The sequence below is a fragment of the Athene noctua genome, chromosome 15 (genome assembly GCF_965140245.1).
Source record: "Athene noctua chromosome 15, bAthNoc1.hap1.1, whole genome shotgun sequence".
Taxonomy (NCBI): Eukaryota; Metazoa; Chordata; class Aves; order Strigiformes; family Strigidae; genus Athene; species Athene noctua.
Genome location: NC_134051.1, coordinates 20,341,849 through 20,366,079, shown reverse-complemented (window position 1 = coordinate 20,366,079; position 24,231 = coordinate 20,341,849). Strand labels below are relative to the sequence as shown.

Below are 24,231 nucleotides of genomic sequence, written 5' to 3'. Positions count from 1 at the left end.
CACTGTTTACCCTTGATTACATTAATCCCCTACAACTCTTTGGAAGTTTTATCTCAACAGTTACAAAAGAGCATAAATTAATCATTTCACTAAGAATCCAACAGAAAGCTTAGAGTATTTTTATAGCGCAATTTACAGAAATGTCTCCGTCTGTGTAGCTGCATAACCAAGTTAGAAGGCACAGAAAGTAGTGTAGTTTTATCTATTTGAGGCTTCAGTGCCAAGATCCACATCAGTTCTTAGCATTATTTCAAAATAATTTCAAAAATAATTGAAAAAGCAACCTTTGATGTTTTACCAATTGTTTCCCATCTATATATACCAAAAGAAAAGCTAATACAAGTATCCAGTTTGTCTGTAGACATCTCCTCATACAAAGCAACAATATGACGATAAAAACTGTTTGATGGGCATTGAAGAGAAGAAATACATACATACATAACTGGTCTGTCTTATTACTAGCCAGTTGTGTTTTTACATTTTTCCTTGTACAAACTCTGAAAGACAACTGAGTAAAATGCTAAGACACTGTGGCCATTACAATCTTTTTTAAAGTTGGTTACAGAAAGTAAAGAGAACTAAGTAGAAACCTGAAAATATTAAGCTAACAAATACCTTCAGTTTATAGTATAGTGCACATGCCTACATTTTTGAGAGATGGCATACTACAACTACCATTTTTGACAGTAAGATTTCTTCAGCTGAACTCAAGCAAGAAAAACAGTTCTCAACTGAAGCAATGGCAGAATAAGGAAGCATTCAAGTGTGTAAGAAACAAACCTCAACTCTCAACTGTAAACAGCAAATATCTGCCAATACTCAAAAAACCAGGACAGGTATCAGGCACACTACAGACTACGGCATTTAAGGAACCCATTTGGTACAACAAATGCATGCTGACTGTGCCCTTTACAGACTCTCATACAATGGACAGGAAACCATTATTAGTCATGAGTGAGGGGGGGAAAAAGGCAATTAAATAATGGTCTGGAACAGAGGTAGGCTTAGAATGACTTAGTGAAGCCCATCCAATTTGACATCATTTCTGTAGTCCTGTATCTAGTAACTTACCTTTGCTTTTTCACTGGGTTCACTGGTTGTGCCATAGGGAGTGTTATGCAATTCCTTTGAGACAACACACAGAAATTCGGCCTGATCTTCATTGCCATAGTTATAGGAAGAACCAATACTGACCAGCTGAAAGATGAAAAAAAAAAAAAGTCAATTGCATTTTCAGATAAAACAAATTCCGTAAGTTCTCATCATTAGTACAAACACTGCTCTTCAAACCACTGGTTGTGCCTGAAGCATGATTCTCCACTTCAATGCAAATACATTCTGATGGTGACAAATACACTGACACTCTGATGGTAAGATAAACACAGCTTTTCTTTTTAAACATTTACAGAATTAATGATTTACAATTATTATTATACTGTGAAAGAAAAGGCTACAGAGACAGGTGAGTGGAGAATTAGCCTGTTCTCTGTTTCTGTTATTTACTGGGAACCTTCCCATCCTCCAAAGTTAATTTTTAAAAAGTTTGTATGTGGTATCTTAATGTGGCATGATTTAACATATAAATGGCTGCATGCAAGAAGCACTTTAGACTTTAAGGGATACCCACCACTTCACTTACAGAATAACAGTACTTCAATTAAAACATATTTTGCGCAGACAAAGACAAAATTTGCATTTGATTGGAAAACAGCAAGACACAGCATGGTGGGACACCAAGATTAACATTGCTACAAGGGAGTTAATTAAGGAAGCGCTACAAGTGGAAGCCATATATAATGAAATGTGATGTATTTACAAGCTTCTACAAGTCTCAATATTGAATGATAAATGACAATTTACTGAGAAAGGATATACTCAACATCAGTACTACCTTGTACACAGCATGTTTATCAAATGGCAGAAATTTCATGTAACTTCTCTTACCTTACACACAGTACACTTACCTAATGCTAGAAGCTTTACACAGCCTGCCTTCCCAAGCCAGAATCAATTCTGATGTAGCTGGTTCATTTATTTTAAAGGTTCATTTCAAAAGCATGACAAGATTATGTACGGTGCAATTACTACTGACACAGATCAAAGCCCTAATCAACCCGTTGCACAGATACACTGTATCTAAATGTCATTATCAAAACGGTATTAAATCTACCTACCAAACCACCACACACATGTGATAAGGCTGTCCTATTACCCAATCTCTATTCTATCATTAAAGTGCCGTGGTAACAGCCCCACAGAAAAGACTTGACTTGTTTTTTAGGGCAAGAGCACTTGAAACACTGTAGTTATCTGTCTAACAACGAACTCTGTACTACCATTAGTCTAACAGAGCACCAAAGAGAGCAAAAGCCTTGTTAAAGCAGGGAAGATGCAGCCAAGACGAAATCCTGATCCAGAAACTGTACTTGAAGGATAAGATCATTCCCTCAACAGAAGCGGGAGGTAGACCAAGGTTAAAAGCAGCTTCCATACAGCACTGTCAGGAGAAAATAAGGCTCATTGCACTTTTAAGGAGAGAGATGCTCGGACGTTCCAGCATGGTGGCAGGACAGCCAAGCATGCACCTCCAGAGACAGATCGAGCCAACAAAGAGCAGCAGGCAACGTGTCTGCACAACGAACCAAGCTGAGGTCAGGCCTTGGCCACGTCAAAGTTTTTGGACCCTGAGGGTATTACAGCATGCAAGACTCAGCCTCCAATGAACAGTACCAGCAATCAAAATTCAATACTCTCAAACGACCTACTTTAACTACACTGTCTGGGTGTGATCACCAGAAAACTTTCCCTCCCTCCTCCACTCCTAACATCACACTAGTTCTGCAATATGCATACATAGTCAGTAGCGAGCACAGGCTGATCAAAAATGAATGTGATAAAGACATTTCTTCCACCAAAACCATGTAACGAAGTTACAAATCTCCAGGTGTTTCAGAAGCACCAATTCAATCCTCACTGGAATACAGAGCACTGTTTATCTTGAGACGTTAAGTCAGCTAATCTTTCACAATGGATACTCTGCAGTCTGCATCACAACATATTTGTGTCATCACAAAACCCATACAGGAGTTGCTCAGTTGCACAAAATGGACTAAGAAAGTCCACTGAAAAGCTGGAAAATCAACCTGGACTTCAGATATAGAGAAGATTTGTTGATTCTCTTCCTATTGTTACTGATTTTATTATCAACTGAAATTAAACTGTGTTTTAATATAAGTATAGAATTAAGAGATATTTTAGTAAAAATAATTTATTTACATTTATTGTACTTTGAATCTAGCAACCGACTGCTACTCTAAAATCCCCTGTACAGCTCCGTACCAAGGCCGAAGGGATTGGTCATAATTGTCCAGTAGGAATGGTTAGAACCTAGGTAACAAAACGCAAGATGATTTGTAAACTGATTTATAATACATATATAGGACTAGAAGAATGCAAGTAGTTGTCAAGGTCCAGGATTAATGGGAACTGAGGGAAATGACCGTAACAGCTTGAAAGTGCCTGCCAAGAAAACTGTGTCCTTACGCAAAATGTAATTCCATCCAGAGATGGCAACCCCCAACTCATGGACCACCTACTCACGTTACACCCCAGAGCCATTTCTAGACATTTCTAACCTCTACTGCACAGAATCAAAAATAGGAGGAGAATACGTTAATGATTTCTTAGAAATTGTATATTTATGTATGAATACTTAATGAATATGTATGAGTAAGTTCTATATAAGGTGTATGATTCTGGTGCCTGGCACGTGTTGTTGGTGAGAGCACTCCCCTACATGTCTGGCTGTCAATAAAGAAGTGTCTGCTTATCTGCATCAGCAAAAATTATCATGCCCAGATTTTCAGGACAAAAGCAGTTAACTTGGCTCTAAGCATGCTGAAGTGGTATAAAGTTTATCCTATATATTATATAGCAATTATAAACCATACAATACAAATAAAGTAACTGCTTCATTTATTGAGGTAAAAAATAGGACTATTTTAAACAGTATTTTTAACCCAGGCTAAAAGGCTAGAAAACATTCAAAAAGTTGGATACATGTTTAAATAAAGCCATGCATAATTCACCTTCTCTGAAGAGAAATCTGAATAATAAAATCAAGTGTATGATTTATCAGGCAATTTTTCTTCTTGCAAAATGGCAAGAACTTGCTATCAGATAAGCTATGATAAAAACTACCAGAATGAAAAATTCTTCTTTACTCATTGACACTCAAAACAATTAAATGACCTCTCTGAAAGCAGATATGATACAAGATCCAAACATCAGCCAAATCATCAATCCTGATTCAACAAGGTTGACAGGTCCTCAGCTGATAGCTACTTACACCCCCCACTAATGCGTCATAATACAAATAAATTGACCTTTTGGTCTTTTTAGGAGATGTGGCAGACTGACTACTTATTAGCTAGTTGGATAGGGCTATTGATTTAGCTGACTGCAAAACATCTGGATGACTTTTTGCCATTATTAATCAGCTGATGTATTTCAAGATAAAGTCACTTCTGCAGCGTTAAACAGAAGTTCTTCAGAACTCCAGCACATGATACTCTTGTAAGCAGTTCCACATGGGTGTGACTAAGAACATGATATTTGCATAGAAATAAAGCAGTATTTTCGCCCTTGTATTCAAAGTCACCCCACTGTTCCCAGTTGGGGTGGAAACACTTTAAAGAGGATGCTGATACACTGGAAGGACTTGTTAAACTCCTCACCCCATGTCCATCTGTCTGTTGTGTCGTGTGTGATGTGTCCTGTCTCATCCTATCATGTGTCCTGTCCCATTCATCTTTGTCGTCCCCCCCACCCCCCAAGAAAAACGGCTCACAACGTATCAGAGAAATTTGAGGTCTGCAAAACACACGTTAGGATGCACAGGGAAAGGATTTCAAACTCTCCAGCCTGCTGTTTCTCAGACTTTCTGAAAGGACAAACACTTTTTAGCTCACGGGGCTTAAACAGCAGAGAGAGTTTTAATGACAAGAACTTAAGGAAAGAAAAAAAAGAATATTCTGAAACTCAGAATTTCACTGATTTGTATGCTTATATATACACGTATGTATATATGCATGTATGTATTTTTCCTCACTGGTTCTTTCCTTCCATGACTTGTTTCATTACTAAAGCAGTGTGATCCTGCTTGAGCATCCCCGTGAGCCCCAACAGTGTCATAACCAAGCATAGGAAAATGTCAGTGGTACTTATCACAGAATATTCTTTAGATCATGATCCATTCACTGTTTGCATGGAATAAGGGTGCTGACACTAGTAGGCTGTCAGCTGTAACTAAAAAAGGCAGGAATGAAAATCATTATTAATAATAATAATAAACAAATATAGTTATTTCCATTATATTGCTTGATGTGCCAATACAGGTCAGGATTTTCCTGTAAAGACAAAGAAATACTAACAGGGAAGTTTCTGTCTCATAAAGCCTGAACTTGTAAGATAAAAAATGACAATCTGTAAGGGCAAAGTTTAAAAAAAAAAAAAAACACCAAAATGGTTTGGCATGAGTAAAGGTAGACAGAAACTACCTGATGCCTAGCTATGGTCAGGCTTGCTTTCAAAAAGGAAAGATTTAAGAATGATTTCAGGGACAATAATGAAGTAACTTTCTGAAGAACTTTTCCTAAGTCTGCAACTCTGTGAGAAAATAACTGTGACTTTCAAAAGACTATTTAAGAAAAACCTGTGATACAAGTGGTATGTATAGCTGAGAGAATAGGTCAAGTGATTCCTGCATCAAGTTACTCAATGGCAGCAAAATATATCAATCTCTTCTTGTCTTAAATCAATGACGGTACACCTAAAAATATCCCTATGAGTAGGCAAAATGGTTCGGGCATCACTTTCAGGAACCTTATTACTTAAGTGAACAAATCTCATGTCTAACTGAATTGAGAGTCCTCAAAACCAGCCACATTTCAACAACTTGCCTATACAGATTTGTTGTGCTGGTTTAACAATATTGATTCAGAATCTATACAGCACATTTACAGGACAAATTAGCAATAGTACTATCATCACAGACAACCACTCCAACTTGCACAAACAACAGCCCTATCTTTCCCCGTTTCCCACTGGAATTACATTAACTAACTCTTCTAATTCATGACTACCAATTTTTCTTTCAGTGGTGGTCTGGTTCTCAAAACTGAGTAAATTTCGTAATAGTTATTTTCAAATTCTATTTTAAGTATTCCTCTACTTTGAATATTACTGCTTCTGTTTCAGATGTGGTGAACTCCTTGTACCCCAGAAGGCTTGTTTTTTAATTTTTATTATACTAACATTTGATAGAAGTCCTCCGTTTATTTTTTTTTTTTACAGAATCATGTTATGTGAACATAAGAATGGCCTCTACACCTTTTAGAGTTACAATGCATTAATTCTACTGCCTTCTCAAAGGATCTGCAAAATGTTATAAAGATACATACATATCAGTCATTAAACTCAACGCTGATGACTGACCCTAGGATGGCAAGCGTATTTATTTCAGGTCTCTCAATGCAATTGCCAGACTTCAAATCTAGGAGGAAGGAAAATTCATTCACTTCCAGATTTTTTTCAATACTTGCCTTAATTTCTTCATTGTCTTCCCCCTTCTCCCATTTTACTATGTTGAATTTTACTTTGAGCTACCTAAGGACATGAATACGTGAATAACGTCATGCTGCCTGTACCCTACACGTTCTCAACAACAAGACACATCTACTTCATTCCAGAATGCCTGCAAACCCAGTGCATTAATTCCACATTCCAAATGTTACCTATACAACTGCAAGAAACAGACAGTGCTCGCTACATTGAAAGCAGATACTGGAACTCAGCTAGGCAACAGAGCAGGTACAGAATCTAGAACTGCACAGCTAAGAGTCCACGTAAACTCATACGCAAGGTTCTGCTCCTATCCAGTCGCTTTACTGCCATGTTATCTTCAGGATGTTATACTGACCTTTCAGACTGAACAACCATTTATACAGCAAGAAAAAGAACAAGTACTCTCAGTATTTTATTGATGAAAAATACTACAGAACACCAGGTTCCCAAATCAATTTCCGTAAGACACTTCAAAATGGAGCACAGCTATGTAAAGAGCTGGAAACTGCCTCCAATGTTACTGGTAGCAAAAAATTTCCAAACTCTTGAGCGCTGTGAAGTAACACACCAATTAAAAAAGCAGTGACCTGAGGGGACCAGGAAGGATGAGACAGCCTAAAAAGCCAACGAGTGAAGCTATGGTTCTTCGTTTGGGTTTCAAGGAAATTTCCCAAGTGGCACAAAAACCAAAACAACAAAGAAGAAAAAAGTCAAAAAAAACCAGGATGTTCTTTCCACTTGAGACAAGATTTAAAACTGTTGGTTGTGTTCTCCTCTCACTCCCCCATATTTTATTTCTGAAAAATTTTGTTATTTGTTGTCCCAGTTTGAAAATCCTTCATATACCTAAAAAACAGTTAAGAGTTCTGAGTTACCAGAAATAAAGAGTTCAAACTCAAAACTTCACTGGCTATTAGGTCGATGAGATACACTCAAACTAGAACAATGATTAACACAGAAATATCCCTTTCTAAATCCAGTGAACTCAAAGCTTTATTTTCAGAGCTCCTAATGTTTAAATTGTACCATTTTTGTTTAACAAGCATGGATCAAAGGCTGTTAACTTTGGAGGAAGATTTAAGGAAAGGAAATTACCTATTGAGAAGCACTCTTCTTAAGAAAAACCTTTAACTAAATAACTGGGGGGGTGTGTTTGTTTATTATTATTTTTACAATATGAACATTCATAATGTATAATGAAATACCGTGAATATAAATAAAAGCCAGTCACAAATACACACAAATTACTATGTGCTGTACATCCAGGAATAAAGTGGAATGATTTGAAAGCAGCAGAAATGCAAGGAGGCCAAGCATATCAGTGTGAGGGCAAAAAGAATGGTGTGACACACCTCACTGCAGCATTTCTGGAAGCATCTCTCTTCCCCTTTCACTTCCCGTGACACTATCAGCAGATACTCTGACTGCTGGGCCCGGCCACAGCTGTACTGGGAACCTATACTGACAAGCTGAAATAACCAATCAAAGCAAAACACAAAAAGAAACCTTTGTAAAGCTGAAGCACATACCGTTATCCAAATCGTACAAATAACAGATGAGCTCAAACGTTCAGGTAACATTTACTTGCCACTAGAACAGGTTGCTATCAAGCTACAAGTTTGATTTCAGCATACTTAAAATTTATGAAGGCAGTTGCAAAGCCCTTTGTAATTTCAAGGGAAGCTAAGAATTACTGATAGTAAGTCAGGAAACTTCCCATATCACTGTGACGTAGCCAACTACTCTGAAAAACATAAAGTTTGGTGTATTATGAAAGTGAGCATTATTTTCCTGTCATACTTGCAAAGTGCAGAAGGTAACATGGATGTAAGACTGGAAGGTGTTATGTAAAGCAATATATCAAGCTTGGGTATGAAAGAGCTTCACCTTATTCCAGATATTGATAAACAAAATACAGCTAAGGAAACATATGAAGCCAACTAGAGGAAAAAAAGTTGAGTGCTGTAAATTGGTTTTAGAAGGGGCAATTTAAAGAAGATCCAAGAAAAAAAAACGGAAGTGGAAAAAATTGTCTGTCTTGTTCCCATAAACATCAGTACCAAGAACTCTGTTCACACTTACCAAATGTCTAATATTCGGAAGTTCAGAACAACCTCAGCTAAATTTCTCAACTTATTACAAAAAATATTTTGTCTTAATAATACATGGCAATTCCTAGCCCATTTAAATTAAAGCATAGCCTGTCAGCACACTTGAGAAAGATTAGAGCTTTAGGTGTAAGGAACTAGACAACAACTGCCTATTCTGAGTAAACTGGAGATTGCTAATAATGAGAAGGCTCATGAACAGTAAATTTATTTTTATCCTGCTATTGTTAGGTGAATAATTTTGAAGGTAGCAGCTAAATACCGTCCTCTTCATACAGTGAACGAACGTATTTCAGACAGCATTATGGTGACAGACTCAGGTTATATTAATCACTGACACGGCACTGCTGCCTAAAGCCTTTTCATACAGCAATTTTGTATAGCTCCAAGTTTCTCTTTATGCAGTATTGCAAAAACACTGTTTTTTCAGATTGCCTGAAGACGTAACAATTGAAGCTAAAAATCATCTACAAAATAAACTCACTGAGATCACAGAAGTGGGGCAGCACAACTATTAGCAGTTGGGTTTGGACTGAGACTGATACATAACTGCAGTATTCTAGCAGTGCTTTCACTTGTATTTGGAAAAGTGCATCAGTTTTACACCTTCCAATCCTATTTAATCACCACATCCAATTGTATTTTACCAGAAAATTTTGGAACATTACGGGGAAAGAAATATTTTTGATCAAACCAACCACTTAAATATGTTACCTGGGGCACAGAGCACAAGGACTCTCATCCCACAGGAATATTACTCCTCTGAAAAAGCTGACTTCTATCCCACCAATGATAATATGTACAAAGCGTGGTAGGTGGCACCCCAAAGACTGCTTCTGAAGGAAGCATGCTGCTGAGCAATGCAGGTTTAGAAAAGATAAAAAGTTACAGAAATGCTACAGTGTTCTCAAATCTCAAATAAAACTGGTTAGATTATATAGACTATTCTAGTCATGTTTCAGGTGAATGATGTTTGCTAAAAGCAGGTCTGCAATACAACCAAAGGATAGAATGGCCTAGTCTGAGGGTAATGAGAAGCTGAGTAGTATGAGACCATACTGGTGCTGTGTTTATCTACTTCAAACTGTGTCCAAGAGAGCAACACGGGGGAGGGAGGAAGTAGGGTGAAAGCTGGATGAAACAAGGACATAACGTTCAAGAAACCACCGGAATTTTTCAGTCGTAAAAGATTCTAAATTCTAAAAGAGATTATAATAGTTCTTTCAACACTTGCACTCTCAACGCAGTATTACTCCAAAATACAACATTCTCAAAGAATACAAGGCTTTAGGACAGGTAAAAGCCATAATATCATTTAATCTGTTAAAAGTAAAGAATCTCTATCTGTAATGAAAGCCAGTTTCTCACGACCTTTAAAGAAGAATGTCAAAGAAACTTTGTCAATGCGCTGATCAAAAACAGTCATGTACATCAAGTGAGAGCTTTTTTTCAGGGACTTAAACCACATTCAGCTTCCAGCATGCCAAACAGACCTGGTAACACTTGAGCTGAAGAACTGAAGTGTAAGCAGCTTTCTCTGTGCTGGTTTAGCTTATTTGATCGTGGCTGTCTCCATAACACCAGCACCTTACACATTTCATCAAATATAAATAAAACATTCTCTTTCATGTTTGTGTGTCATACTTTTAAAAAATGTTGCTTTGTTGTGTTATTAGGGTGGGACTGCACAGGCTAAGGACCTTGTGTTTATTCCAATCTCTCCTACAGTTGGCACCAGACACTGAAAAAGATGCTGGTGGCTGAGCACTTGTCTCACTCCAGAGTTAGCAGGTTTGTTGCTCCAATGCAGTGTAAGTATTCTGGTAGGTGAGGAATGTGAAGGATGAAGAGGCCACGTAGTTGGTTTCTTATTTACAGAAATTAGCAAAGATAACAGAGTAGATCTTGCAATTTTACAATGTATTCTTGAATGTACACACAAAGTTTTTTTTATGCAGTGCAAAGAATGAAAAGATTCATGTACCTCACACCTATCCAGCTTCACATCCACGCTGGTTACGTTCACCCTCTTATGTGTATCAGTCCTTTCTCTGAAGACCTATTGTTTGGGCCTGACAAACATTTAACTCCCAAGGTCATCTCTTTTACCCAGACCTCTTTGTATCTGACCTACTATCGTATAAACTTGTATCAGTCAATTTTGGTTTATTCACCCTTTAAGTGCTCATGTGTGGACACCGAAGAATTACATTTCAAACATGATGTAGATGTTTTTATAGCAAGTCAGCACAATTTACCTCTTGGAAAGCTAGTTTTTTTGTTCCCTGACAAATAAGAATACAAATACCAAATTCTAACGTAACTGTGTACCTTTATTCAATGTCCGAAAACGACTGAACCTAAAAAGATGCATAGAATTGACTTTATACTCCTCTTTCACATAACTGAATTTTTAGAAGACTTTTTAATTATATCCCATGTGGTTTTTTTTTACCTGTTCAAACTTCCAGCCATCAGACATTGTGGAAACCATTTGAGTGAGTTCCTCTTCCTGGCACTGCAGCACCCTGTACACATGTTTGACTGGCACCTTCAAGAAGAAGTACAAGATGCTCAATACAGCATGGAATTCACCACATTTGTGACTTGCCTAAAACTGTCCATATTCTTTACAAATGGTAAGCAACATCACCTTGAATACTCTGTTTTTTCTTTAAAAGAAATCTCATCTGTTCAAAATTAAAATTGGAGAAGACTCAATGCTTCATGAATGCTTCAGGGCCTGAAAGTGCTTCTTACCAGTTATAACAACATAATCTTAAGACTTGCCTACCATTCCATGTGGCAGCAAACCACATCATTCAAAATCAAGGTTGAGGTTCTGCAGAGGCCTACCTAACTTTAAGGAATGTCTGACCATATTTAAAAAAGTCTTTATTTCCCTGTCAAAGTTTCCCATACCGAGCAATGAATTACTAGGATCATTTCAGCTGAAACCCTTTAGAGCAACACCGCTATCCCACAACCTGGCTTCAGGAGAAATTTGGTAATATGAGTTTGTAATATCTCCATGAAGACTGTTATCAGGGAAGGCCAGAGTAGCAGAGTTAAAGAACAAACCGGAATACTTTCTTTACTTAACCGTTTCTCTATCATATTCACTTTCACAAAAAAAAATTCATGAGCTGCTATGAGAAGCGGAGTCTTCTCAACTACAGAGCACTACAAACAAACTTGGCTACAAAAGCATGACAGGAGCTAAACTGCATCTGTATGTACGCTGTATAAACAGCAGTTATACCATAGTTAGGCAATCTCATCATATTCAGAGTATTTAAATGTATATGAGAAAAATACATTCTACAAAAGCTGTGTTCTAAAATAACTATTTCCAGAAACGATATTATGACAAATTTACTATTATCAGTCATTTTTAAACAACTCTTTAGAATGTTTTCAGTTTTTGAACAAAAACTGGAACCATATGCCTGTGCCCTTTGTAAGCAGTCTGGCAGTTACACGCGATTAAGAATATTAATCTTTGCATACTAATGATTTCAGCTCAGCCAGTGATGGAGGCAGCCATTCAGTACCTTACTGAGGAAATGAGTAATTAAGGAGGAAAAAAAAAAAAAAGGAACCCACCCACCACTTGCCATAGAACAAATAATCAAAAGCACACTAGAAAACAGCCTCACCTGTGAGATTTTGCTGTCTCTTTCTCTTATTTTGTCCTTTACCAGTTTTATTAGTGATGTGATATTGTAGAATTCAGCCTCTTCCAGTACACCTAGTATGAGAACAATTTTTGGAAAGAGAGTGTAACCAAAGATTCCAGGCCAAAACCACTAACCAGTTCCTAAGATGACCTTCTCTACAGCTATAGAAAATGATTTATTTTACCCTAGGAAAAGGTCATTTACCAGCCTAACGATTCTGACTTCCTTCAGGCACATGTAGTTCAAAGTTTAGGTCATTCTGAAAAACTGTCCTAAAAAAAACCCCAAACAAAACTGATGCCATGTCACATACAGAATGAGAGGCAAGAAACAAATTTTTTAAAATGTCATTCCATAGCAGACTGATGGACGAGCATAGCTCAGGCCTCGCCTCAGGCTAGAATGTAAGAGAGGAATTCAGATAGTCCTACTGAAAAGCTCTGCAGCTACTAGTGTGCAGAAAATGTTTCCTTGTTTAGGATTTTCCTCAATACCTAAGATTTGAGACCTTAGACCCTGAAACAAAAGCTTAACGACAGATATTACAGACTGCTCCCACTCACATGTTCAAAGCTTACCTGTTCTCCACACACACTGTATTTAACAAAACACGTGGAAATTATAGTTCATATTATTTCCTGCTAATATTGTTAGACTGTATTTCTCTGATTGATTTCTTCAATACCTTATCGATACAGTTTTAGTACTGTATGTTTAAAACAGTCATCCTCCATTAGGTTAAAATTGATATGAACTGGGCACATGGAGAGAGATGCTGAGCGCAGAATTTACTCTTTAAAATCATATTCCACACTTCTAAACATCCCAGAGCTTCACTCTTACTTCACTTTACATCTTCTAAAGCTTGTTTCACAGCCAGTATTCTTATGCCTGAAGAGGACTAAACCCAAATACAGGATTATAGGATAAAATGCGTCCCCCCTCATGTTTGTATATCTTATGTTCTATTTCTAACTGGGGACAGAGGTTGTGAAATCAGGAATCATACTCAAAACACTCCAATAAATAGCTGCCTGATACCTACCAGCTTTGCTTGAAACATCAAAATGCTACACTGATTAAGATTTACCATCTACTTGAAAGTTATTTTTGGTGATTCAAAAGCAGTGACAACAATAAGCAAGTGACAAGAAAGCAAGAGATTTAGTAACATCTTACCTTCCTCAGCTAGGTCCTTGTTAATAACCAGTTTCCCATGTCTGAGATAGTTCAGCACTGGCCCAAAGTAGGTCGGGTCTCTGTCTATTAAATAGGCACCAGTTTCATCCTAGATTAGGAAAAAGAAAAAAAAACAAACCACCAAACAAACAAAACCAACAAAAACCCCCCAAACACTACCAAAAAATCCACAAACAAGCCAAAAAACCCACAGTAATTTGAATGTCTGAGGAAATGAAAGCTTGGCATCTGAACAGCCAGCATGTATTCAGACATAGCCACATCACTTAAAGCCAAATAAAGTCATTAAAAGGAATTCAACAATGTAGTTGTAATCGTATCATACTGATCATTCAACTTAATCACGTATTGCACTACTTCTCTTACCTGATCAATCCCCACCAACCCTTATCAAAAGATTATGAACACTGTTAGCATGACAGATCTAAGCAGTAAGTGAGAACAATGAAAACTAAGGTTAAAAATAATACTTAAAAACAAGAAACTATCATTTTGTTTGGAAACCTGAAGAATCAGAATAACAGCTACATTCCAGTGAAGTTCTAATTCCAGATTTGCTGGCCTTTTTTTTTTTTTTTTAATTAAAGGCAAACAAACCTACCTTCTCTTTAACCTTAACACTTTGTTTTAAAAACTTTTGGTTTTGTCTTAGCTCTGATGTACAAATACTTACAGGGTACTGAGACCAGCTGCATACCAAGCAAGGGTTGTATGTGCATCTTCTAAAAAAAAAAAGTATACTGAAGATGCAGTTCCTACATACCTCACACAGACATAGAAGGGCTAGATCAAACTAGCTGATGCTTGGTTTACTGGACGGAGTACAGCACTGTTGTTGCTCAGCCTGGAGAAGAGAAGGCTCCGGAGAGACCCTATAGCAGCCTCCCAGGGCTGAAAGGTGCTACAGGAAAGCTGGGGAGGGACTCCGTATCAGGGGTGTAGGGATAGGACAAGGGGTAACGGGTTTAAACTGACAGAGGGCAGATTTAGATCAGATCTGAGGCAGAAATTCTCTCCTGTGAGGGGGGTGAGGCCCTGGCACAGGCTGCCCAGAGCAGCTGTGGCTGCCCCCTCCCTGGAAGGGCTCAAGTCCAGGTTGGACGGGGCTTTGGGCAACCTGGGCTGGTGGAAGGTGGCCCTGCCCGGGGCAGGGGGTGGCACTGGATGGGCTTCAAGGCCCCTCCCAACCCAAACCAGTCTGTGATCCTATGAAATTTGCCTGCATAGCTGATGTTCTTGACAAAGAGATAATGGAGTAAAATTGCTATTTCCTACATAATTTAGAGTCTATCTGTGAATATCTGTGATCAATGCAGTACTGACATACTTTGATATCCTACAGATATGTACTGGAGAGATGCTCCAGTACCTCAAACACTTCAATTTATTCTTACTTTTAATATTCTAGCAGTTTACAGGAGATACTAAAAAAGCATCACTAGCAACAACCCTAGCTAAATTTGAATCTTTTCCCCCAAAACTACATGTGACAGTAATACTTGTTCCACATGAAAAAAATTCTACTAACCCAATCCTTTGCATTTGGACATTAATGCTGATATGTAAAAGGTTTGATTACTGAACTGTGATACCTGAAAACTCTCTCTACTTAACAGGATCTAAAGTTCCTAAAATGTTTCATTGGAAAAAAGATGATGGATGCATTTTCTGGTATACGAATTTAGTTTCTGAATAACTGTGCTTGTCTTACCAGGATTGGCAGAATGCAGAAAGACCACAGCTTAAACTACAGAAAAAAATAAGAAACCTTTCTATAATTAAAAGCTAAATGCTTTACACTTAGACACACTGTCATTTAAAATGTGCTGTTAGTTAACCCACACTCAGAGCAGACCGTGCTTGATGAAGTCTAATCACAATTTCTGAACTCATGGTCTCACAGCAAAAAACAGCGGATAGCTGAAGTGCATAAAACGGCATATTATTCATGTTTCACATTTAAATACTTTTACATTACCAAAACACTTCAAGAATGAACAATCTACAGACACAACCCAAAGAAATTAAACTAGCTGACAACTGTATGAATTATAAGCTTAAACGTATTATTTAATACAGGAACAGAAACCATGACGTTGGAAAGGAAGATTTAAAACTGATAAAAAGAAACAGTTTAAAAAAAAAAAAAAAAGCAGAGTCTTTGGTCATCAGTTGAACTGAATTAAGAAAGACACAGGCTTACAAAACCAGAAGTCCTCCAGGTTAAGAAAAATAAGTCTCTAGAAACAAGCTTCTTCAATAAGATTGTTGCATTCTTTTACACTACCCTTCACCTCCCGGAGCACTGCTGACCACCAGCTCTACACCATGACAGAGACAAGACGGGTGGGTCACAGAAACAAATAACTAAAAGCTCTAAATGAAATCCCAAGTAACAATGGTTACTTCACTCCTTACACAAAGGCTTTTTTTGGTTTTTTTTTAATGGACTACAGTATCTGAAATTACTCTTACCTGAGTAGATTTCTATATGCTAAAGAAGCTTCCAACACAAACACAGAGGAAACAAGCTATGTCAGGCCTTCTCTTTCAGCTTCCACCTAATGAGACGTCACCAGCAACCTGTGTTACCTGAAATCATTAGCCTAGCATGCACACCAGAGCTTATTACTAGCACTTGAATCAAACATGCTTTACACACACTGACAGCATCCACTCTGTGAAACATAAGACAATTGCTTTTGCCTTCTTCCTATTTTTAACCATTTTACTCATCATCCACAACCTGGTTTTCCATTCTGTTATTCCTCATCTCACTTCTTCCCATTATACCCATTCCTTTCCTAATCACCAGCAAGTTTTCCCATCTAAAATCTATAAAAATGCTTAATCTCCACATTAAAAATACTGTACCAAACACATGTATGGCACATACCACAAATGAATAAAGTGCCATCTCACTAGTGTCACAGTTTACTCTATGAAGCCTTTCAGGCAACAACGTGTCTTCAAAAAATAATAAAAAAAGAAGAAAAAGGAACACAAAAGTCTTATAATTTATGGTGTAATAGTAACTTTTTTTCTTTTTTATGTTAATAAATATCAACAGTTAAAGAACTCTAGCTAAATTCTAAAAGTGAGCAATCCAAATTCTGTCAATAAGATTCACTTTAGTATGTAAATTCCATGCAAAACTATGAATAGACTGAACAATTCAAAGTAACTGTCCACTTGCTTACCCAGATTACAGATATAGAAAACATGCATTAATTAACATTCTTCCAAAGAGAAAGATGTGTGTCTTGGACTCTGACCTTATAACTCAGGTATGCTACAGATTACTGCCAGGGAGTCAGGACTCAGAACGTAAACCCTTCAGTAAGAACAGTGTGTAACAACGTGCAGAGAATGCACAGGCAGAAGAGGCACAAAACTGACTTCCCAGGCATCTTCCTACAGCAAATGCCTTCTCACCCCTCCTTCAGAGAGAGCCACCTGACTATCCTTCAGTGTACACTAAGCACTTCACGTTGAAATCACTAGGAAAAGCCGATTACACTAGATCTTTAAGGATGTTTATGTAAACATAAATCCAACAGAAGCTGACACAGTAATGCAGTTATCTGCTCCACCTAGAACTCTCAAAATATGGGTCCTAAGTCTTTCCACACTTTCAGAACAGTCAGGATTGGATTATCCACATATACATGAAAACACACTGTATTCTCACATGTAATTAGCATTTTGGACACTCTTTCTAAAATAAACATTTTTGGTTTATTGTAAGACAAGAATAGTAAATTGCACTCCAAATGTGATCTAGGCAGTTAAAAGGTGCGACCACAGCTTGCGCAGATGTAACCGAACTAGCTTTAAGCTTGCTGTCTTGAATGTTGATAGACTGGGTTGTCCCAGCTGTGCTACTTCCTCAGATAACTGCAAGTTCTGAGCAGGTCCGAATCCTCACTGACAACTAGTGTGGGTATCTGGAAGCCATTTCCCAAGTTTCAGGTGAATACCACAAGTGCCGGACAAATCTATATTCTAATAAGGTCTCAGTCTTCTCCCTTGTAGATATATTTTATACAAACAGGTGTTATTCTCACCAGAACAGTAGCTGAAACTCAAGTTTCCTCTCTATTCAATGTGGTCACATGACCCCAAATTTCGACCCTACAGGTGTTCCATACAAATTTTGCCACTCTTTGTGAGGATCCTCAGATCAAATGCTCCAGTTGTCTTTGCACATCCAACACAGAAGTGCTAATTAACTACATGGGTGTTTGTATTTTTACCCAGTTCTATTTTTACATTACATTCTTCTCTCTACCAGGAGTTTTCCCTTCCTTGTCCGTAAGTCCTAGACCTTTCCCATACCTCCTCCTTTCTGCAAGGACACCATTTAAAAGACAACATTACTGAGCTACAGTGAAGGCTGCAGTTGTTTATTACCACTCTCCCACACCAATGTTTAGTCTGGGTTACAAATACCACTGAATTTTAGAGGAAGCCTAATAAAGTCCTGCTAAATTTTCAACCACCTGGTTCAGTGCACCAATGAAAGGTCAGTGTAGCTCAAAACCACATTCCTTCTTTCCTAAATTAACCCTAAAGCATATCTACAATCCAGCAGTTGTGAAGGCAGGAGACTCAAGGTGTGCATGTATTTTCAAAGGATTTGAAAAACAGTCCCCAAAACATTTAAATGATCATGTATTCCAGTCTCAATCATTTTCACTTCAATCTTTATAGAGAGTGAGGGTCAAATGAATCATAACAAATATTTAGCCTGATCTTAATTGAAAACATACATAGGACTCAATTTATTTAACCTTTAGAAAGCAGGGGTGAAACCTAACCATTTAATGCGAGCCATTCCAATAACTAATTACTGTCGCTGTTAAAAGTATGTACTTTCTAGCCTGGACATCTATAGTTTCACACTCCACTGGCTGAATCTCACAATACCTTTGCTAGACTGAACAGGCTTCGCTATTACATTTCTAGTCTCCATGTATGTACTTCTGGACTGAGAAGTCACTCCTCAAGATTCCTTGCCAAAAAAAAAGTTTTGTTCTTTACAACCTTCTGCCAAATCATATTTCATCTGGTGACTACCCTTCAGGTTCTCCAATTTTTTAAGTGACTGAATTGTGGATACCAGAAAGAATCAGGTACAGGATTCCAGGAGGACACAAAAGTGGGACCAAATACATACTCCCTAATACCTCCCTAATCCCATCACACACTCTCCCCAAGAACTGCATTAATACACTAGTTGAAGTGTCAGAAATTTATTTCCAGTCAATGATCTTCATTGAGGCCAAAACTAGTCTGAAGATTTCTGAAGTGCTCTTCCAGAATGGACAAACTCAGAATCCACCCTGCCAAGCTCTTAGCTCAAAGCTGTGCACTCTAACATGGATATCTAAAAAACTGACATTGTATACACACACTGAGCAGGCAGAAAATTCTGCTAAAGGTAGCAATATGCACAGAAATACAATAATATTTGGCACTAAATCTGGATTTAGAAATAATTGTCTTCCCTACCCCCTCTGCTTTTTAGATCTTGAGCTAGATGCTCGGAACACATTTTTCTCAAACTATGTGACCTAAAAACTTTGAGCATCAGCAGACTGCCAGTACTAATCAAAACTACATTAATAACACAACCCACCTAACTAGTCAGAAATCTCATGGACAAGTAAAGTTTATTTCAGTTATATATCTTAGCATAATGACTACAATTAAGATACTTTTCAGTGCTGATGGTTAAGGATGTGCTGCCAGGAAGATTTTGATCTAAAACTTTCAGTGCTTGCTTGCTTCCTTAATAGTTTCTACCTCAGTACAATTACGCTTTAGAAAGGGATTAAAAATCAAGCATGAATACTGTTGCCAAAAACCTTAAGAAAGGCTGACAATCTTTTCAATCAGGGGAAAGTTTAAAGAATGATTAAACAGTTTATAAAAGAAAAAGTGGCATATAGATAAAACAGAAAGATGCTGAAATCAGGAAATACCTGGCAGCAAAACTTAGAATACGAGCATTAAGTTAAGCACGGATGAAAATGCGAGCTAGACTACTTGTCTATTTTTGTGTATTCATCTCTAAAGCAAGATCTAAATATTCCAGAAAACAAATCCTATTGTGAACAGTAGGTGTGACCACTACCACTCATTCAGTTGCTGAAACGATTCTCAAATAAATACAAAGATGCGTATCACATTGTGAAATAGACTAAATTCAGAGAATCAACATCACTATCCTCATTCCATTCAACACTAGTTTTGCCACAGAGTGTGCCAAGGTTGATCTTTCTTCTGTTGCAGCTGGAAACATATCCAATACCAAGCACCAGGCTGCAGAGCCTCGTTCAACATTAGCACCTGAAGATAACTGGAAGGCAAACATGCTACCTTTCTTGAAGCCTTTCAATTCTTTTTAATAGCAAGCATTAAAGAAATCTTATGACTTATGTAGTTAAATAAGAAAAAAGCATCTTGGTGTAGAAATTAGAGGAAAATCATTATGTATGCAACTGGTATTTGTAAAGTACAACCTATGAACTACTTCAGTTTCTTATTCTAACTTCCAATAAACTCATCCACCTAGCCTCTTTCAGAAGATCTTAATGTATCAACATGGTTAAATTTTATATGCCTCACTTGGTGAGCTTAACCAGAAACAGCTCTATTATTGTTTGGTTTTGCTGGTAGGTGTGTTTTCATCTGAGATAAGCATTTCTTATGCCTTCATTTTCTAAAGATTCTGACTCGGCAATATTGCAAATCAAGAAAGAATGTGAACTAAACTTTTTTTCTTCAAAGACATATATTTACTGGTGTACAAGTTAATTTAATTATTGGCTCTTCTGCTTGATCTTGCTTCCAGATGTGCAATCTGACCCTCTCCCTTTTGTCAGTTGGGACAACGCTAGAGCTTTCCATAAACTGGTTTTACTCACCGAAGCTATAAAAAGACGTACCTCCTCCTTCATTTTTGCCGAGTTACATACTTAGCAGATGGAGCATGATCAGAGGAATATGAAATATGCCTATGAACTATAAAACATCTTTTGTATTACGAGCACAATTCAGTATTAATCTGCTGAAAATATATCTAAAACTTCCCGAAGTGGGTTACTGAAGTCCATCCCAGACAAACTCCCCATACAGGAGACATGATAAAATTTAAGGATAGATTTTTCACACTTCTTTCAAACAGAGGCTGTGGCTGTAGGTTTTGATAATCTCATCTGCCGGCTCATCCCTCAGGATTCTCCCTGCCCCACCTCATCATCTGGAGGAGGGGACAAGTAGGTCTGGGATGGGTGTAACAGGCACCAGCCTACACGAGCTCAAATACACATTCTCTCTCACTTTAAAACTAGGTGTTTAAAACCCATGTGATTTTTAGGAAGAAAACACGATGGAATCAAAACCAGGGAATTACAGGTCAAAGACCAGCTCTAATGCTCCAGGCTTTAAGAGGGCAATATCTTTATCTATTAGCTGCACCTTGCAAGAACAACTGTTTAATGAGCACAGAGTTGTGCTGCACAGTAGTCACTGTAAATAATCTTTAGTACATAATTAAGAAAAAGATGTCAACTCAGTATCAGGTTACAGCTCGCAACAGGACTCCAGAAAGTAAAACCATGAGGGAAAAACCCCAATTTTTCACTATCAGATTTTGATTTACACATAGGTGGCAAAGAACCAGAGTCCAGGATGACAACACAAATACCACCAATTTTCCCCTCGAAATAACTGTGCTCATCAGCTAACAGCCTCTGATATTTTAAAATGAAACCATACAGACAATACACTGATGTGCTATTGCATCAAGAGAGTATGATCACAAACTAGTGAGCTGTCAGGGAGGAATTTTTTTCTTCTTGAAGAGACATCTATGATACCTGTTATCATTCAGAGGGAAAAAAGGAACTGCTTGGATTATGTTTTCCTGTTTACAAGAGATGAAGAATATAAAGATTTTGAATCAAATCCTTAGAAAAAAGGCTCTACGTGTTTAAGTAATTTTAGGTACTGTAACTAAGACACTATAATGGGTAATCTAAGAGGTAGGCCACTTCTGCAAAATCCAAGATGACAGAAAACCAGACTCTAAATGGCTGAACTGAAAATCAGTGACTACAGATCGTCAAGACAATAGGACATGAAACCCTGACAAGCACTGTACTAAAAAGACCATTTAACCAGGAAAGGCTTTGCTTTTTGTACACCACTTTGAAGACATTCAGGTTCATAAGCCTGGAGAACACATCTCCGAATAACAGGACTTTTCTCTAAATCCAGGTTTTCCTCAACAATTTGTAGTTCTCTCTATACCTGCTGCTTGCCTCACATTACAAAATAATCTATTAAAGATAAGTATACCAGCTACAATTTTATAAAAAAGACTACTCACGATGACAGGACGATGCAATTTGTTTGCATCTTGCTAAAGTGGCTTCCATTAGACTTCTACACTAGCAAAAAAGGATGACACTTTGTCCTATCTAAGCAGCTCAAATAATGTGTAGGCATGTTCCTTGTAAGCAGAGGATATCTTTCCAAGGCTGTGACTGCAGCTAGCTTTCAGTTGTCATGTACGCTATTAACAACTATAACTACATAAGTCTAGAAATGTGAAAACAATTTATCATGTCTCTCCATATCCTGCCAAATAGTTAAATAACCTTAGCATAAATTTGTGATTTGCTGCTACAACCCAAGAATGTAAGCACACTAAAAAAGAAACTGTTTACATTAGTAGCCTCTTTAAATTCTTGCAAGACAGCAACACCTCACCGATTGTGCTTGTGAAAGACAACTGATTCCATCAACCAGCAAAAGAAGGCAACCAAATGCCTTACCTAGAATGAAAGCATTTCTTCCAAAAATGGCCTTCTCTTTCTCTCCCTGATGACATGGAAAGATAGCAAATAAGCACCTTTTTGCAGTGGAACATCTGAAACAGGTGCCTTAATAATTAAGTGTGCTTATCTTTTATTTAAGAAACCTTAGAAGAAAGCTTTCCTACTCCCTCCCAAGTAAAGACAGTTTCTGACCTAGCAGCAAGCCACCTACATTTTAAAATTTATTTTTACAGGTCAGCGTAAGCTAATCCTCCCCAAAAAACCCCAACCCAAACCAAAGACAACAAAACACAATCCCCACACCACCACACTTTAAGGTATTTCATCTCTAACTCTGGAACACTATTCAGGTTCTGTTCCCTAAATTCTTCAGCATTTAAAATATCCTTTCTGGAGGTTATGTGTGAGAAAATGAAGAAATTTACTACCAACCTATTTGAAAATAAAAATAAAACCCACCACTATTTCCAACCTGTTGGTTATACATTCAAGGGTTGTAAGCTGCCCCTTCCTCTTCCCTCAGTGTGCTGTACTGTACATCCATTTTTATCCATTGTGCTCCCAACCGTCTTTCAGAGGCAACGCTATATACAAACACTTGATATCCATCACTACAAACCACTCCATAAAAAAAATCTTAATTGGTGGCTTTTCGTTCCCAACTGAAACTGAATCAGAATGAATACCTGAGTATTCAGGATCACCCACCGTTTGCAGTCCATGCAGAGTAAGTAACATTTTACTGAAGGAATTACTGAAACACAGGATGCTGTGGCAGAGCGATAGGTTGTTATCAGAAGTAGTTTGATCTGGTTCTTGAAACTGAACAAGAGTGATGACAGTGCAGAAATAACCCATCAGCGCAGGCAGAGGCTCCATCAAAACGCTGAAACTAAGCCCGGTCAGACAGCATCAAGATTTACACAAACGCAGGACGGATCCTGCGCTCTCCGTGGTGTTTATAAGCACTTGCCTTACCCTCCCTCCCCAGCCACCCCCTCCAGGTACCCGGGCTCGTCGAGCAGCGCGGCGGCAGACCCCGCCGCGGCCACTCCGGGCTCCGCGCTGCCCCACGGCCCGCGGGGACACCGCCGGCCCGGCCCGGCCGCGCACCGGGCCCAGCGGCCCCGCGGGAGCGAGGCGGCGGCCGCGGCGGGGCCCGCGCTCACCTTGTCCGAGTCCAGGTCGGGGTCGGCCTGGCAGAGGCGGAAGAGGAAGGACTTGGGGTCCCTGCAGAGCGTCTGCCGGGTGGTCAGGAAGCAGGTGCCCCCCACGTTCAGCCGGACCCACTTGCCGGGCACCGCGCCGGGCGGCGGCGCCGAGCTGCAGCGGCGGCAGGGCCCGCCCGCGCCCAGGCCGCCGGCCGCGGGGACCGGGAACTCGCAGTGGTTCTCCGCCGCCATCCTCGCCGCCGCCGCCGCCGGAAGCGTCCGCCCCAGCTCCGGGTCCCCGGGCCCCGCCCACCGGAAGCGTCCCCGCGGGACGGCTCCCTGCCCCGCGCGCGCCCGGGGCGGCCCCGCCGCCATGCGCGACGCCAAGCGCGGCCCCGCCCCGCCCCGCCCCGCCCCCAGCGGCGCGGAGGTCCCGCCCCGGCCCGGCCCGCCCGCGCGGAAGGAAGAGGCGGAGGCCGGCCAGGACCCTACATGCCTTTATTACAGACTACCGAGCATAGAGAGATCCGTCATCCACCACTAACTACACATCTACAGCACAGATCTGTCGAGAGGAGAGGAAACAGTCATTAAATTATGAGATATGATTAAATCATCG

General features: G+C 39.0%; 1 protein-coding gene across 5 annotated transcripts in view; it reads right to left on the bottom strand.

Annotated features, from left to right (window-relative positions):
• Window positions 1–23,874, bottom strand: part of KCTD5 (potassium channel tetramerization domain containing 5) — a 36,906-nt gene extending 13,032 nt beyond the window's left edge. For 3 of the 5 annotated variants that reach the window (XM_074919817.1, XM_074919815.1, XM_074919818.1), the window contains exons 1-6: window positions 23,631–23,874; window positions 13,592–13,700; window positions 12,392–12,483; window positions 11,188–11,283; window positions 7,977–8,093; window positions 1,072–1,197 (exon numbers count right to left, since the gene is read on the bottom strand). In XM_074919817.1, the coding sequence (XP_074775918.1) occupies window positions 1,072–1,197; window positions 7,977–8,093; window positions 11,188–11,283; window positions 12,392–12,483; window positions 13,592–13,700; window positions 23,631–23,864 (774 nt within the window). In that variant the 5' untranslated portion in view covers window positions 23,865–23,874. The remainder of the gene's footprint in view (window positions 1–1,071; window positions 1,198–7,976; window positions 8,094–11,187; window positions 11,284–12,391; window positions 12,484–13,591; window positions 13,701–23,630) is intronic. The other 2 variants (XM_074919819.1, XM_074919820.1) reach the window with 1 other exon arrangement.
• Window positions 23,875–24,231: the final 357 nt, after the last annotated feature.